Source organism: Python bivittatus, unplaced genomic scaffold, assembly GCF_059951505.1.
Source record: "Python bivittatus isolate LINGU-HERP-01145 unplaced genomic scaffold, Pbiv_v1 ctg000980_np1212, whole genome shotgun sequence".
Lineage (NCBI taxonomy): Eukaryota > Metazoa > Chordata > Lepidosauria > Squamata > Pythonidae > Python > Python bivittatus.
In genome coordinates this window covers 52715853-52734646 of record NW_028277125.1, presented here as the reverse complement: position 1 = coordinate 52734646, position 18794 = coordinate 52715853, and the positions used below count along the sequence as shown (strand labels likewise).

Sequence of the window (18794 nt, the reverse complement as noted above, 5' to 3'; positions counted from 1 at the left end):
GTAGTACTAAGATGAAAAACATTTACTGCTGTTGTGAATCACCACTTTATAAACTTTACTATATGATAAGCAAAGAATTATCAAACTGTAGGTTGCCAAAAAGGTTTCAGTGACAGAGCTGGAAATAGCTGTCTTAGAAGGCTGCTCTGGATTCTAGATGCCACAACCCAAACCACCTCATTTTAAATCTCCAGTTGCTAAAGAGAGCCACAAGATAATCACGAGACTTAAATGAATTCTTATGTAGGCTATGGTTCTTGAATTAATGCTTTCATTTTATAAGGATTGATTTTGGGGAGGGAAGAGGGGTTTCACTGTGCGTGAAATGTGTAGTAGTGCCCTACAAAGTATTTTCTGAATTTTGCAGAGGCTTTATAAAGAGCATGGAGAGAATGTAAAACATAATTATACCCAGATAGCAGAACTTCCTGAGATCTTTCAAGCTAAACAAAATGCTTTGAATATCAGTGAGGTAAGATTTTCAAGACACATATTACTCATTATGACCTTCTTTATATTTACTATAGTTGCAATTTATGTAAAATGTATTTTTTTCACTTTCTTTCTTGAGGATAAGCCTAACTGTAAGCAGGGTGTGACTAGGGCAGCTCTATGCATGTGCATTTTTGCTGTTCCTCTCATCTTCAGTAATGGCAACATTGGCATACTATCGGCCTATTTGGCTTTCTGAAAAAAGATTTCAAGATTCCATAGAAGAGCCAGGACTGAACTGAGATGAAGTTTGTGTTCTTTTAACAAATGCTAAATTGTGAGAGTGAACCTACCATAGTCCCCTTAAATCAAGGGGTAGAAGTGGCAAAATTTGCAACCAAGTTATTTGGGAGGTGGTAACATTATTTAGTAGTAGCAACGTGTCATTCAATTCTAGTTGGGTTTCAGGCTTCCTTTATAGATTCAGCAGATCTATCCTATCCACTTGATGGTGGCCACCATTTCTTTTATTCAGAATATCTCAGATGCAATATGCATTGTAAGAAAAATGGGTACTTGACCCAAATGTAATTTTCTTTAATGGTTTGGTGCCTTTTACTTTCCAGAATGTAATATGTTACATCTGGGGCATTTTAGGGAATGAAAATGGCCATTGATTTCTTTTTGCTAGTGCATTAGTAACATCTTTTCTGATAACTGCAAATTAAAATGAAAGGGAAGGCTATTGCCAATACTAAAGGTAAAAATTAGTGCAAGTAGGCAAAATAGTTTTGCTGCCCATAGACAAGACCATAAAAATCACTGTATCAGACATATTGGTCTGAATTTAGATTAACCTGGTTCAAATTAATCATCCTTCCAATTTGAATTAGTGGGACTGTCAGTCCTTCAAGGTTGTCCAGACAAGAAACCAAAACCATAAGTACTAATAGTATCTTTATTGTAAGATTACAATAGCAGAATCTTGCAAGTCTAAAAGCACTTCTCCCCTCCCTTGCCTTTACTTTCCAGAGAACTAGGGAGGGTCCCTTCTAAGATGTTTTCTCCACCCCCATTCCTCCTGAGGGCTGAGATATCTCTTGCCTGACTGTTGTCTAGGCTGCGGCTCCTCCATCTTCTCCTCCTATCTCCCAAGGTCATTCTCACAGTCCATTACACCAACTGAAGCAGATTCCAAGACTGTATCAGAAGTGAAACACAGCATCGGATACAGTCTGTATCTCTAACAATGTACAACATTGACCTAAAGTAGAAAACCCTTAGTTAGAAACAAGGAAATTTATATAAGTTTGTTCTAGGCCTTTTAGGGATAAGTACTTTTGTAGGGAAGAACATGCTTCAAGTGTCAATAAATGGATGTTGGTCTTACTTCCTATTTCCAAACAGACCTGCTACAAGGAATCCTGGAAGAAGATGCAACATGGTGGTTATAAACTGAAACTGGATGCCATTCCTTTCCAGACGGCAAAGGCTTCTAGTGAAATTATAAGTGATGTAAGTTGATTTAGTAACAATAATGTCTGTTATGAAACAAGAAATCTTGGCAAAGAAATAATTCTGAAGGCATTTTGCTTAGACACTGGAAAAGGACAACAAAAGAAAACAAATACCTTTGGCGTATAAAGAATTTCAAATTATTTCCACAAATTTTATGTTTGAATTAAATAGTACTCTGCTAAGTAGAATTAAGTAAATGAATCCTAATGCACATAAATACTGTATATAATACTGTATATTATATGCTGTATGGGCAAACTAGGAAGGCAGGGAAGATTGTTTTAATGATCACTGTTCTTTAAAAAGGGTTTATTTAATGCCAAAAGTCCTCTTGGACTTTTGAATGCCAAAATTAGTGTTCAAGCACAAATATGAACATTCCCTCCATCCCCAATACAATTCATAAGTGAAATTGGGAAAAGGAATCAAATAGTATATAAAATTGCCTCTTATTTTGTCTGTATTATAAATGAAATGGTAGAGCTGAAATTGATACTGAACCATATTATGTCCTTTACTGATTGATTGAATGAATGAATTTAATTCAGTAGCAATTGCTCAGAAACAAGGAAAACCCCAATTAATTAACATAGGGTCTCGAATTTGTTGTCTGGAACTATACTTATCCATTAAACTTTCTGTAATAAGATTGCAGTCTCCCAAAGTACATTAGCTGTTATATTATTATAAAAGTTTTTACTTTAGACCTTGAAAATTTGGATAACAGACTGAACTTACTCATGAATACATTCTAGTATGATTTGGAGGTCATACTCTTCATCTGTTGTTCCTCTTACTGCTTAAAAACAGTTTACTGATTTATTATGGCACAGTGGTTTTTAAATCTTTGCTCCAAGTGCATCAAGAGTTGAAGTCAGAGATGTTAATCTCATCCCCAGTAACACTGCAACTTAGTTTAGGCCATTATAATGGACAACAACAAAAATGAAAACAAACAACAACTGAGCAAGTGTAATGATCCATCATAATGGAATAGCATGTATCTATATATTGCATTATATTTTCAAAGGGTATGTGAATAAATATAACACTTTAGTACTACTTCTCACATATCTCTTAGAAACTAGCTGTTTAAGGAAATTACATGTTAATACATATAATTTGAACTTCTAAACCCACATTCCCTTTCTTATAGAGCAGACCTATTCTAATACAAGTTTGGTTCTGCCTGAATGTGGCCATTTGATAAACATAGCTTTATGTAAAGTGCTCACTAGCTGAGAAGACAACAAAGAGCAATGGAATAATAGATACTTTTCTTTCACTTTTCACATCTTTGCTATGTTATTGTTTTGTTTTTCTTCATCAGCATAAGTACAAGGAGGCATTTGAGAAAATGAAAGGGCAGTTGATTGGTTCCTATGGCTTGGAAGATATAAACATTTCTCACTTAATCCATGCAGCTTTGCTACAGAGTAATGTAAGTAGTATACTAAATAAACTTGAATTCCCATATTTCCAATAAGCAAACATTAAATTTGTTAGGTTCAGCATACTCAAAATAATATAAATTGATAAGACTTTCACCTCTATAGGCGTAAGAATATAAGACGATCCTTGACAGAATTGTCTAAAATCTTACCCAATCTAGCATCCTGTTTATTTCATCAACCAAGCAGATGCCTATCAAAAGCAACCCCTCTCTCTGTTTTTCTCCAGCATCTGGTACTCAGGGCTAAGTTGCCTCTGGAATATCCATATAGCCATCATCATTTGAAACCATTGATAGCCTTGTCCTCCCTAAATGAGTTTAAATTGCTTCTAGAGCTATCTTGTTATCATCATCGCAAGATCTTCTTGTTCCTGTGAGAATACAAAAGCAATCTCAGAAGAGAAAAGCAAAGAGGGCAAAAGACTATAGAGCTTCTAATTTTCTAGTAGAGCACACTAATATAATACATGCATTTTCATTGAGTAACAATTTTGAAATTACTAAAAAGACTTCTAAGGCAATCGCTCATATGCTTAGGAAAAGGATTTAGTAATGTTCACATAATGCACACCAAGCTTGTTGAGGAGCAAATAATAACAGTAGTGGCCAGTTGTGGTCTATGGTTATATTTTAACTATTATTTTCTGTCCTGTTTCCTGGTCTGTGGTTTGGCATAATTATAAATTGTAAAGTTAATAATTTCAAAAGAATTTGTCAAATGATTTTCTGTTACTGTGTTTCAGCGTAAGTCACGACTGAAAAATAGCAATAATCGTTTGTTTGTTTTACTTCCTTCATAGATAAATTACAGGAAAGATTTTGATAATCAGAAGAGCAAGTTCCACCTACCACTAGACATGCTGAATTTGGTACATGTCAGAAAAGCCCAGTCCTTGGTCAGTGATCAGGACTATAGACAACAGCTTCATGATTACACATCACTGTCTGAAGATATGAGACTGCAGTGCGCTAAAAAAGCTTATAAACTACAGAGCGAGGTAAATTAAGATCTGCAGATCATGTTTGACTGAGGTGAATGGGTTTTGTTAGGCAAAGAGCCAGATCCATCTGTGAAGAATAGGTCAAAACCACACCTGAAAATTGGGGAAATTCAGATTCAAACAAAATTGGGGCCATGCCCAAAGTGGGCTGAGCTATTAATTCTTTAAAATCTATGTTTATAATAATGTACTTTCCTCCCTTAATAGGTATAAAGATACCTCCCCATTCTGCTCCTATGCAGGTTTAAACATGAGTTTTAAGATTGTAGTTTCTAATATACTTATGTATATACTGTACTTATTTACTAGGGTTTATATGCTGCTTTAATCCAATAGGTCTCTGAGTGGCTTACATTCCCTTCCTAAAATAACATAGCATTTTCTGGAGCTCTTCAGTGGTCCAAGGAGCTCCCCTGGCTTGGTGAACAGGGAAAAGCTGCTCAGATGCAATTTCATCTAAGGCTGCTATCACCCTGGCATTCCAGTTAGCAACTAGATCTCAGTGAAACTGCTTAGGAATCTCCCCAAAGACCCTCTGGAAATGAGTTGGATCCCAGAAATGTCTGTGACAGTCCATTCTCCTTGCTGATGTTGTTGGTACTGTTCAATAGCAATCAGAGTTATTTTACCATGACAAAGGACATATATTAATCAGACTGTGTTGTGGGTCTAACATGCAATTTCCCACATGAATTTGGGCTGTGACAACCTGGGACAAGCCCATAATTGTCATGAACTACTGGGATGCCTGAGACCTAACGCGAGAGATGGCAGGTTGAAGTTCCCCAACACCATAATCTGGGGAACTCTACCCCATCCTGCCAATGGAATCAAGCAGCCCAGGAAAGGATGCTGCCTGCCACCAGAGGGAATGGTACAACAGCAGCAGTGCCCACTTGGCCTCACTCCTGGTTATCTGTGGCACAGTGCCTCCAGTCACTTGTAGAAGATTATGGATGACAATAGCCACCCTACTTCCCTAGCCCTGAGTTCATGGCTGCTGCCCCAGCTGAAATCTAGGAAGACACATTTTGAGAGGTAAACAACTGGCTTTTGGTGAGGTAAGCCAGATCTATCCTCTTATCCACAATCAAATTGTGGACAAGAAGAGATCATTTGTTATAGATAGACTTGGCATTAAGAAGCAGCAGCCAAGGACTTCTAAGAACCTGGCTATGTAGGCTACCAGGCTGAAGTAAAGTGTCCATAGATGGGAGACTGGTCTCAAATACCGCTTCCCCCCGGGCAGCCTGTCTGTGTTCTGACCCAGCACAACCTAAATCTTTGTACCTTCTTTGATTCTCCCCAACCCTTGAGGTTTAAAATTTAACATATTGTATGTACAATAGTTATAACTGTTACAACTGTAGCTTATTTTAAAAAGCAATAGTTTAACCTGTCTGGGGTGAGTATCAACATGATCATTTCACCAATGCACTATTTTTTATTGGTGTGAATGATTTTTAGAGGAAACATAGGAAACAATTTATAATTTTATACATAATCAACATCAGAATTAGCTACTTTTTTCCTGCCTAGATGGCTAGGTAGATTGATTGATTGATTTAGTATTTATATATAGGTAGATATATAAATATGTAGGTAGATATGTATAAATAAAACTGTTGGGTTAATGTTTTGTGCATGAAAATGCAAGTGTGTGTAAATGCACAATGATGAAATAAACAAATTCAATTCCAATATGGTTGAAGGTTACAAAAGTCTTGTGTGGCAGATGTTATTTATAATGAAAGCATTTGAATGACTGCTTCTTAGGTTCTGTGCTATAAATTAGTTTTGATTTGTTTCCCATAGAATTTATACCGATCTGACTTGAACTTTATGAGAGGAGTTGGCTGTATCATACCAGGGGCCTTGGAGATTGAAGCAAAGAAGAAAGCTTCTGAACTCATCAGTGAGGTAACAAAAGAGGTTTTTGATTTCACCACTACAAACAAGGATTTGCCAGATGTCTGTGTAAAACTGACAAAGAAGCTTCCTGATTAAGGGTAGGCTCTTACTCCCACCCTCCTTCTTTATTTGATCACTCAATTTATATCCTGGGTGAACTGAATGGAGTTCAAGGTTTTGCAGACCTTGATAACTACTTTCACAAACTTTCTGTTCTGTAATCAGGACCCAAGTGATTGGTACATTAGGGTGATTCTTTTTAGAAGGAAATGTTCCTTTCCAGATGAAAGGAAGCCTGTGTTTTTATAATAGACATAGAATCACATTTCTCAAAACCCAGGTGACTCTACATAAGTGGCCTGGAAAGAGAATTACTCTTCCTCATTACTATGCACTCTCTCCCTCTCCCTCTCCTGCTTTCTCTCATCTCACTCTTAAGTTTCTCTCCAGAGCAAAAGAATGGGTCAATAATAAGGCAAAATAAAGACCAAAATAGATATAATGGCAGAAGCCACTCTTTTAAAATGTGCATGTCATCTCCTTTCATGTGTAAAGCTTGGTGTAAATGTTTTTTGTCAAAAGATCCTAGAGGTGAGGACAGATGAATCCTCCCCATCTTGCCCTCTCCTTGCTCATAGTTTCAGTCTCTTTTTCTTTCTCCCATCTGTGGGAGCCTGGCTGGGCTGAAAAGACCTTTAAAAAGAAGAGGAAGGCAGGGACAGTGAGGTGTTCGGCTTTAATCCTTTGGGGCATACCCTATTCTATATGTGTTCTAAATATATGAATAAACAGACATAACCAGTAGGGCTGTGCATCCTTTGAAAGTCCTTTAGACCCTATGTGAGTATAGAACCTTTCTGCTATTGATAAAAGCGGCCCAACTTTTTCCAGCTCTATTATAAGTGTTTCATTCATTTCAGGGATTTCAGTAAAATAAAAAATATCAGATCTAAACTGATTCAGTTCAAGGATTCTAACTGGAGGGATTATCTAATCAAATTTACTTTGAACTGAATCATATATTTGAGGCTCTACAGCACCACAACAAACTGGTGACTGGACCAAACTAACTAAACCAAAAAATAGATTATATAATTTCCAGTCTAAAGATCACTGAAACGATGACTCACACCCAGATCAAAAAAAGTCACAATAATGTTTAATCCAGTGTAATCATTTGCACTTCAGTTAGACCAGTTCTTGCCATTTCAATAATTTTTTTTTTTAAATACTCATGTAGATAAAAATATTGGGTTGTTTATCATGTTTGTACCAAAGTGCTAAGGTGTACTTCAAAAGATGTAATGCCAACTAGTCCTTGTGTTTTTTCAGGGAGTCTGCTGATTTTACTATGTAGGAAAGGGTTAAAATAACATACAGGTCAATACACTGTTACATGTAGTTTCTGTGTAAAGTGCTAACTAAATCAGTAGCATTCAAAATATAATGTCCTTATCTTGCAATTCTCCTTTCGTCTGTCTCTCTGTGTGTGAATTCAGAGTAAATACCGTCAGCTAGCAAATTCCTTCAAGTACACATCAGTGACAGACTCTCCTGGCCTCCTTCATGCAAAATTCAGCAATATGATTGCTAATGAGGTAAGTTCTGCTAACATGGATCAGAAAATATGCTCTTTAAAATGCAATATGTTGGGGAGGGAGGAGAACAGCATGCTCTGAGAAATGTAATATACCAAAAAGGGGAAAAAAAGCACTATCAATTTATCCTTTAACATAGTGAGATGATTTTTATTATTCCTGGACAAGCTTTTAATATCATTTTGTCAGTCAGACTGACAAAGAAAACAAATCAGAGCAGTTATTTCATAGGGACTCGTGCAAATGACTTCTCTTTTGTTCTTGAAAGCAGCCATAATGCAAAGGGGTATACTGGAAGGACAGTCTCAGAGATAGTTAACATCAATGTATTCAGAAACTCACTTAAAGCACCAGAGGCCAAGAATCTTGCTTCTGATTTTTCAAAATATTCAGAAGGCCCTTGCAGATTCATTTCACTATTAAAGTGAAAATAAAATCAAATCCACATTGGGAAACAGTGCAGTCCCCTAAATTTCCTTGTTATGGCATTTTTCAAAGCAATATTGAATGTTTATAGAAATGTCATGAAATAAGGCTTTAAGAAATCATGGATCAGTCCTATCTTCTTTTGGCAGTTTCTTCCATTATCATTAATTCCATCAGAATCTGATGTTGAAGATGGCTCAAATGAGTTGCTAACAAAAGCAGGCCTTGGTCCAATAGGTTTGTTGTTTCCAACAACTTAATTTTGGGGGCTGTAACGTTTCCTCAATTAGTAAACTTATTTAGTTAACAAAATATTGATTGACTAAAACATCAAATATTGAATATATTATTCTGTATAAAATATTAAATCAGATATATTGGATAGGAGATTTTGAAATCATTTAAATGTAAATGTTCGTAAAAACAACAGATGCAATGTTGGAAGAGGCCTTTATTCTGCATGAGAGAAATTATACAATACCTTTTCAGTAAAGACTTTTCATTGGGTTATGAATTTCTTTATTTTTATTATTTCTGTACTTTAAAAACTCTATCAGCTGTATACTTGTTGGCTGGAGGAGGTTGAATGCAAGAAACAATTGTCTATAGATGTTCCTCTTCACACACAAGCAGACTAAAATGCATAGTGTTTCCAACAGCAGAAGGTTGAAAAACAGTATCCAGATTGGAAGCCCCCCCCCCCCCCCCCCCAGTTTGGGAGACCCAAGGGTTGAACCTATTAACTACATCATCTGGTTGAAGTCATTATATTCCTCCTCTTGTTTCAAGAAAAAACCATAATAGAAAGATCCACCCTGTTTTAGGGAAAATCCACAACCCTCCAGCTATATGTTCGAAAGAAGAGGATGGATATGGTTGATATCATAAAACTCTGTTTCATCTGTCCTCATCCTTTCCTTTTGAATTATTGGGGGCAATTTCAATTTTAGTTTGCACCCAGCACACTCCCAGTCATTCCCTATATCCAGATCAGAGCAAGCAGACACGCTATTCAGTACAGCTAACAAAAATGTAGCTTGATGTTTATTTATTAAACATCAGCAAACATCAAAAACATTTGCTGGCAAAAATGGGATAAAAGGCAGGCAAAAGCAGAGAAAGAGCAAGACATGAACAACAGGCAACAATTTACTTTATCTATATATCTAGATCTATGTTATCCAAAGGCACAGAACTTTCCAGAGCCACTGGAAACAATACTGTAATTAGTGGGGACAGGCCCAAAGGAGCAGCCTGTGGTTATTCCATCTTTAACCCTTTTGTGTATATAATAGTAGCAGAATAGAGATGGAAAGTAGGACATTGGCAGATCCCTCTTCTATTCTGAGCCATGAAAAAAACAATTTGGTGGGTGGGAATGATGTATCCATTGTGAAGAAAATAGGACAGTTGCAGCAAAAGTTTTTCTTTCTTCAAGAGGCGATAGAGAGCACTGTTTCCCCATCTTTTCCTGCATGGAGAACGTTGATTACAATTTCAGTAATTGTTACTGATTCTCCTCAGTTGTGGAGATTCTTGCCCAAAGCTTCCAGTCTTGGACTGGAGATAATTCCATATTTGTATAAAAACCATATTTTATACAAAACAATTGTAATATGAAACATATGGTATTAGAGGAATATATGTAAAAAAAAAATCCAAGCATGTGAATATAATTTCATTTCATAAATGTAACTTGATAACATTTAAAAGGAATTCTTGTTAACTAGACTTTTAAAAACGATTCTCCTAGCGCCTGTACAAAGCAGCAGGGGAAGACACTTTGCATCACTGTACCGTAACACTGGGGCTTCCTGAATTTGAAAGGGCAAAAATGAATGCAATGAACATTAGTGAGGTAAGTGCTTCGTTTAGTCCTGGCAGTTTTTTCTCCTTAATAAATGTCTTTAACCTCTTATTCCATACAGGAGAGGTTTATAGTAACACCCATTTTACTGAACTGTATGAACAGTAATTGCTGTCTTCTGTACTTGATTCTCTGTCAGAGCCGTTGTGGTTTATATATTTATTACAATTTTAGCCTCTGTGTTACATTTTATATTTGGCTGCTGTGACTCTTTAGAAAGAAAATCTGACTGCTCTGAGAGCTGATAATTTAATTCCCTTACTGCATCTATTATCCCCACATCTTAATTCATTGGCATTGCTGCAACTAAATTGTCCGTATTACCTTTTACTTTTTATTGAAAATGGTCTTTATACTGGCGTTGGTTCCAATGAAGTACATTTTCAGAGTTAAATACTCTTTGGTGAGATTGTTATAATGATTGCAGTTATTATGGGATGTTAATATTTGGGTAGAAGTACTATCTACACTGAATCTTACACCTTCTTTTCCTTCCTAAATTAATGTGGCAATAGAAAGAATCCAGAGTATGAATAAATGCATGCAAAAATGATATGGGTGAAAATTTCTGTCCAAATCTAATATAAGTTCTGGATGTGGCTCATGGTAGTTTATAGACATAATTATCTCTTATATTGTACATCTGTACAAATTAGACAATTCATATAAAGATTATTTACCATTTGCCATGTTTATTGCATTGTTTTTATTGTATTTGATTTGAAGAGGCATATTTATACAAGTGATAAAAAAACTATGTGAGATATTTTGAAAACCCTGTGCTATGATCAAAACAAGTTCCTTTTGTTGATTTAAAATTAACCAACTGTTGAAAATTTAACCAAGAAATCTAAAGTTGCCATTTCCACTTTAGGCAAAATACAGGGAATCTTGGCATAATCTCCGTGCTCAGGGTTATAAGCTGACAATGGAAGCCATCCCTTTCCAGACTGCCAAGGCCTCCCGAGAAATTGCCAGTGATGTGAGTTGAATTATGCAGCCTTCCATCTTGCCTAATTTTTGTTAACTTCATGTAATACATTGTATAAAGCAGATTTTACTGAATTAAAGCAGTCCCATAATCATGTGAGACAAGGATGTAAGACAGAATATATTACTTATGAATGAGATTCTTTGTGTGAATTAAAAAAAAGTCACTGTTAATCAGAAACAAAGCAGGGCTAAAGCTCCTACAATGGGAATAGGGGGAAGAAAAATAACTCTGGATGCTCAGTTCTGATTTACCCAGAACATCCAAAATAATATCTATCCATGTAAATAGAGAATCCATTTATTTCCTTGGGTATTCCTATAAAACAGCTAAGGATAATGAAGAGAGATTTACATTTACATTTGACAGTATTAATATATTGATTTCTGCTTTTAGAAGCCCAATACTTTTTGTATGGGAATTAAGTTCTTAACTTTCCTGGAAAAAAAAATGCCTCCCCCCCCCCCAAATCAAGTAATAAGGTCACAGTGAACAACACTCAAACTTTCACTGTCTCACAGTGAGCAACACTGTCCAAAGAATCAGTGGAACCCATACAATCTATAAGTAATATAGATTTCCTCTCTTTGGTTATTGGGAGAATTCAATATGTTGAACTATTTTTTTCAGTCCCCAGTGACTCCTTGCAAGTAACATTTGTCTAGGCAATTTTATATATTCCAGGCTATTTTTAAATATAGCAACTTTTGGATAGGAATAAGTATTTTGGCTATATAACTTTCAGATAAACAAGGCATAGCCTGAGTCATGCTGAGATATGGTTATGAACATGTTATCTCTTTGATGCTACAGGTGAAACATTGACACTGCAGTGTACATATGAAGAAGATGCAGATGCTCTCCCCCTGTATAATGCTTCACTTCATATTCATCTGGTCTCATTGGCCAGCCTTCCTGGCCTAGCAGCAAATCCTTCAAATACTTAACCATTGAGTTGAAAAGGATGTACTACCATATCTCACTTTTTTCAGTAGACACATATAGAGTCCTGTGTTCAAACAATAAAATTTCTCTTGGCATGTGCTGATCAGAGCCAGGTTTTTGACATGTGAAAGATGAAAAGTGAATAGAAGCACAACACCGATAAAATATGTGATAGCTCTCTCATGTATTGAATAGTTCACTGTAGTGAACACTTTCCATTTCTTTATATAGACATAAAGCTTACTTTTTAAAGCATCACAGATGTAGGGATGCAAGCTAAATCCTGTTTTCTTTTCCATCACAGCTACAGTACAAACACAACTTTGTTTCAGAGAGAGGGAAGCACATTGGTGCCAGAAGCATTCTGGATGATACTAATCTGCTACATTGCTTGCATGCTGCTAAGTTACAGAGTGAACAGGAATACAAGAAAGGCTCCAGAAATATCTGTTCTCAGTACAGTCTTCCTATGGATATGGTTAACCTAGTTCATGCTAGAAAAGCCCAGAATCTCATCAGCGACCAGGACTACAGGAAAAGATTGCATGAGTACACAGTGCTCCCTGAAGACTTGAGGATGAAGTGGGCCAAAAGAGTTCATTTGCTGCAGAGTGAGGTACTGCATATGCTTGAATGTCAGTGGTAAGAATAGTGTGACACCCTGACAACTAATCTTGGACCACAAACAATGAAATGGTTTAGGATTAATACTTAATCAAATTAAGTATTGCTAATTTTATTAAATAAATAAATAGGCTATTTAGTATAAAGTTATGCCTATTAAACCTGCCTGCACCTGCACATTCTGAAGGATATGGTTTATTATTGAGTTCAGAATGTTATTCAGAAGTTATGCTGGAGGAATTTGTTAATTAAATTTAGATTTAATAGGATGTTGGCATCAACTAGTACTACAAGAAGTGCTATTGACTGGAACTTTAGCCTAAATCAAAGCAAAAGCTTGTCAGTTCCTGTTTTTCTTACTTCATTGTGCATATGATGGAACATTTCAAACTCAAATATGTATGTTTAGAACACAATTTAAAGGAGTTCAGCCAGTTGGATCTTTTCAATGAAAGCTAATGATAACATTGGAGAATCACTCTTGGATTCTTCACTAAGCATAGCTAATATACCAAAGCAAAGCAAATTTCTGTTTTAGGTTACAAACAGAATGAACTGGTAAAACTTGTTTCAGTTAGTCTGTCAACTAAGGGCTGCTTCACACCCTAAATTTTATAGTATCCTTTTAACATTTGTATAAAAGACAATATACCTAGTTATACTCATTGAAGAATGTTTACTGAGCATCCTCTGACAAAGGTGGTTGTGTAGCTGGGCAATGTTTAAAGCAGCATATTTCAAAATGTATCCATTTAGCTAAGCATCTTTCCTAAATCTGTCAGTTATTTAATATTTATTCCAAAAGGAAAAGATGAATGCAAAAAAAAAAAAATATTGTCTCAGGGTCTCAGAAATTATAAACATTCAAATGTGAATATAAATCAGGGATCATATCACATTATACTTTCTCACATTTTGGTTTTGTTTTTATTTGATAGTTTTCATACAAATCAGACCTGAACTTCATGAGGGGGGTTGGCTGGGCACCTCTGAGATCCCCTCATATAGAAAATGTGAAGAAGGCTGGAGAACTCATCAGTGAGGTATTGCTGACTCTTTCATGGGATTGTACATCCATAAGATTTGTTTGCCATCAGGATTCCTTACAAATGTAGCACTGTACTTTCTTTTGATATGGAAGCCTGTACAGAGGTCATATATTACCAATACCAGAGGAGACCTAAAGTTTTGAAAAGGGCATACTTGCAATTAATAGTAAAAAGCAGAAATTCATCCTTATATCAATATAACTAATTTACAAGCAAAAAACCTTATATTGTAGTTTGGAATCCAGAAAGACAAAGATGAGACATTCTGAATGCAATTTATGTTTATATAGGATTTTGTTTTGTTTCAGTTTTAGTTTCATACGTTTATTTGCAACCATAGGTTTTAGCAATTTTTTTTTGTTTTGCGCATACATCACTGCCATAATATATTTAGTCTTACCAGTTAGTAATCCAGTAAAAGTAAGCACTAAAAAGGTTTTCTTCATGCTTATTTACTGCACTACATCATCATCATCATCATCATCATCATCATCATCATCATCATCATCATCATCATCATAAAAAATAGTAGTTTCTAGATCCAAATACATCATGCTTCTGTTTGACAAACCATTTCTGGAACCTAGCTAACCAACAGAGAGCAAATTTTATCTCTATTTTTAATTATGTATTTTTTTTTAAGAAATGCTGTTGTAGAGAGGAAGAAAAATGATATTGACAGAGATAGGCCAGTTCCGTTACCAAAACAATGAAGAGAAAAATAGATGGCTTAAGTCCAAAACAAGAGGAAGGATGTGGAATGGCTCAGACACCTCCCTAAATCACATGGGTATAAGAAGGGGAGGAGGCACAGCACAATCAGATTTGAAAGGTTCTGTTATTTTAGCCAATCTCAGTAAAAGTAGTTTTAGTTTTCCTGTGGACTTGATTCCTGGTCTGGTCTACCTGGTGGTGTTGACAGCTATATTATACACACAGAATCCATTAGACTACACTGAACTTATAATGAAAATGTTATGTGTATAAATGACATCATTTGTATGGAATCTTCTTTATTATGGTTTGTAATTATTGTCCTTTATTCTACTTGCAGACAAAATATCGTCAGAAACCAAATAGTCTGAAGTTCACCACAGTTACAGACTCGCTGGACTTCATCCATGCTAAAAATAGTTACCTTCAATGCAATGAAGTAAGATAAGCATTTATGATATTGTAGGTCATAAGTAATAGCCCTCAACCTTATAGAATGTCACAACCATGACATTAGAACAAATATTATAGCTACAAATAGCTGATTGTTGTTGGCTGTCAAACATATAGTAAATTGCAGAAAATAACAGTGGCATAATATTTTGTTTATGAACTTCCAAAGGTATTAACTTATCCCAAGTTTATATATTGGACTTTAGGCTTTTTTACTACAACATTGAAATCTATCAACCAGGGTGTACTGCAGAAGATCCACATTTAGAATTCATTACTTCTCAGCCCAAGAATTTGTTCTGAGCATCAGAAGTGAATGAAGCTCATAGTCTTTCCACCGCAATGATAGACAGACAGACAGACAGATGATAGTTAGATAGATGATCAATCCTGCTGATCCTAAATGTCCTATGTTGTTTCAGGCAGGTTTACAGCTTAGTTATTTTGTTAACATTCGGAAGTGAGCAGATCTCAAATTATCACAGATTTTTCAGAGATCTACTGGTAGTCATGAGTTTGCCTTCTGGTACTTCTATTGTAGAACATTCTGAGTTCTGAAGAGATAGAGGTATTTGAAATATCTCATAGGGATTTATTACCAGTAGAAATACAGAAAAGTCCTATAAATTGACATAGTCCATGTTTTGTGCAGTGACAAAGATTTTCCAGATAGCAACTTCTGATTTAGCCTGTAGATTTTTTGCTGGAACAAAATAGAGATGTGTTTTGTTTTTTCTAGTGGAAATAATGCTTTGCCTAGGGCAAGTATAAGCATAGGTGTAAGTTGGTGTTATGTGCATTGTGCACTGAACTTCTTGGGGAAAATAGCATTTTAGATAGTGTGAAACTACACTAAATATTGTTTGTCGTAACAGCGGCTATACCGGGCTGGGTGTTTGGACAACATGCACAGATACACTCTGCCCCCTGACCGCCCCGACCTCATAAGGGCACGCCTCAATGCGCTCCACATCAGTGATGTAAGTAATTGTTCCTTTTCATTCGGGAGGTTAATTCCATAAATCAATATAGATATGATCAACATTACTTCTGCTATAGACATTGTTCAAGCTATTTGGAGGTAATATAATTTTGAAACAAGACTACAGGTAAAAGAATATTGCTGCCTGCCATTAAATGCCATAGTCTAGTTTTACAGATTATAAAGTTCTGTAACAATGTACAGCCCATGTTTCATTGGTGGGCAATTAAATATGCATATTAATGTGGAAAAAAAGATAAGCAAATAAATCCATAAAGTGATCCATTTAATCAATTACTGGAATATAAAAATAGCAGAGGACAATGCTGGAAAGGCTGCTCCAACACACAAAGAAGTAGAAGCAGGTAGCACATTTTGCATTGTACATTGGCAACCCTTTCCTCTCATGTTAGAAGAAAAGAATAAGAGAGCTATATTGCTCATGCAGTTAGAGCGGCATTGCCATGCCCAGATGAATGGCACAGTTGTATGTCTGGTATGTTCCGTTTCTTCTCAGACCATTCAAATGGATCAGCATGTATCTGAACTGAAACAGCCAGTGAGTGCATGAGGAGGTGGAGGAGTTGGGGGCATCTCATTAAAAATGAAACTGCTTTTGGTAGATACACAATTGGATCAGATGCCACACACAGAAAGCTGTTGAGGGAGACTGACCTCACAGCACAGAGAGAGAGAGAGAGAAAAAAAACATGTTGGTATTTGTAAAGCTGCAAAGATAGCCATAAATCAAATGAATGTAATGTGCGAGGATGAGTGCAAAAACTGTGCAAACTGTGATAAAGTAAAATGATGCATGGGGTTTCAAATCAAAGGACCTGTGTTAAGAATGAACTGCAACAGCAAGGCCAAAGATTTGCAGTTTTAAAAGAAAGAAAAGGAGAGAGAAATGGGGCAGGGAAATGAGAAATGACTAGAACTTGAGAAAAAGTTCTAGATTTGGATTTAATCCGCACTGAAGGAGGGAATGTCAAATTCTTCTAATACGATTTCTTCAAATAAATCTGCAGATTTATCTAAATTGCTTTTTTAAAAGGCCATCTTTTTTAATGTTTGGATGCATTCTTGCTTGTGTTCCGTATCATTTTCGCTCAAACAAGGATACTACTGACCAAATAGGAACAAAATTGGTTAGAATTTTGGGCATGTCCAAAAACATGGATGCCACATTAATTTACCACAGATTATATAAAAGTTTTACAGGAATCTAAGTAATCTGAGAAGGTAGGTGCAGGACAAATTCAGGAAAAAGTGAGTAGTTATCTCAGGCAACAGATGTGGGAAGGCAGCAGCAAAGTGTGAGAGGAGAGAGCTGTGTACCATATAGTCCATGTTCTACTGCCTCTAAAGCTAGTCTGCTGCCTCTAGTTGTAATGGAAGAGTCAACCCCAGTATCAGTGCTTAAGGTGCTACAATTAATCTGCTCAATATTATATTTGGATGGGAGCTCCAACCCTGAGAATTTCCTCTCTGGTAGGACATTGATGAAGTGAACCCTAACCAGAAGTACCATGATATGAACTTTTGAGATTGAAATCAGATAGAGCCACCATGTGGATCCCAATCTCTACCTGGTTCATGGGTCTCAAACTCAGAGTCTGAAGCCTTCTAGGTTATTTGGTATGGTATGGAAAGCAAAAGCCAGAACAGTAGAAAGTGCCTTACTCACAACACACCAGAACTGCCACTGGAAGTAAGGCAGCAGCTTACTGAACTTGACCAGGCACTAAATCTCCTCCCTTAAGTAAGAAGATAGTGTGGCTCCACATCTGGGAGGAGCTTGTTGAGGTTGCATGCCTAGCTTTGCATCAAGGTGCAATCATAGCTAAATGAACCCAGATAGCTAAGGTGATGGCTGTGCAATAATCTCTAGGGGTTATTGGAGCTAAGTATGCAGCGGATGGCTTTTCACCCAGACCATCTAGAGTGTAGTGAAGGCACCTTCCCACACTGCTTCTACCAGAGCTAGTCCTGGGTCATCACCCTGAACCGGTCATATGGACCCTGCCATGGCAGACCCTGGCACCACCCTATGAGGGACATCCCCTCCACCTGAGACAGTGTGGGAGGGCAAGCAAGCAAGATCATCACAGCTCGAACCAGGGTTAGGCTTACTCTGCTATGCACTACTGCAGCAGCTCCTCCTTTCTAAGGCTTTAGAAGCATGATAATCCCTAGCCTATTTCCTATAAATCTTGGCTTGTTAGAAATTGAAGGTTTCTCACCATCCTTTCTCAATCTGAGTTAAGCACTTGAGATGTGTAATGTGTAATAAAGTGGACTTCCAGGGGAGGTATAGTGAACTGAAGATGGCTCTGCAAAAGCAGGGCTGACAACTGTGACAAAGACCAAGGAACCTCTCCGAATAAGGAGAGGATGGAAGAGCATCCACATGTGCTCTGGACAGCTGCTCCTCACAAGGAGACCACAGGACAGTGGTTTTCTGTGGGTTTGAGCACTGGGAGACGATGGGATCAGCCATCTGGGTCACAACTAAGTTCTCAAACCTCACTTTCTAATTACTTTTGGAAATTGCTTATTAACTAACTTAAAGCTATTAGAGACCTTTGGAATGACAAGTTTGGAAAATCTTCATTGGTTGAGTTTATTTTCCACTCTGAACAAAAGAAAAATTAATTACAAGCTTAAGAACTTAAAGAATTTGAAATAAACAGCAAAAGGCTAAATAAGATTTTGATCTAAGAAAGTTATAAATGGATTAAGGTTCAGATAAATTTGGAATATTGACTTTTAGTATAAGTTTTTGGAATTAACTATAAAAAATAAACAACTTCTTGTGGGAAACAGACTT

General features: G+C 36.5%; 1 protein-coding gene across 5 annotated transcripts in view; it reads left to right on the top strand.

The window, feature by feature from the left end:
* NRAP (nebulin related anchoring protein) overlaps positions 1–18794 on the top strand; it is a 114193-nt gene that overhangs the window by 89630 nt on the left and 5769 nt on the right. For all 5 annotated transcript variants that reach the window (XM_088131989.1, XM_088131986.1, XM_088131988.1 and 2 more), the window contains 12 exons: positions 368–472; positions 1840–1947; positions 3281–3391; positions 4204–4401; positions 6220–6324; positions 7815–7913; positions 10093–10197; positions 11081–11188; positions 12447–12758; positions 13705–13809; positions 14870–14968; positions 15858–15962. In XM_088131989.1, coding sequence (XP_087988115.1) covers positions 368–472; positions 1840–1947; positions 3281–3391; positions 4204–4401; positions 6220–6324; positions 7815–7913; positions 10093–10197; positions 11081–11188; positions 12447–12758; positions 13705–13809; positions 14870–14968; positions 15858–15962 — 1560 coding nt within the window. The remainder of the gene's footprint in view (positions 1–367; positions 473–1839; positions 1948–3280; positions 3392–4203; positions 4402–6219; positions 6325–7814; positions 7914–10092; positions 10198–11080; positions 11189–12446; positions 12759–13704; positions 13810–14869; positions 14969–15857; positions 15963–18794) is intronic.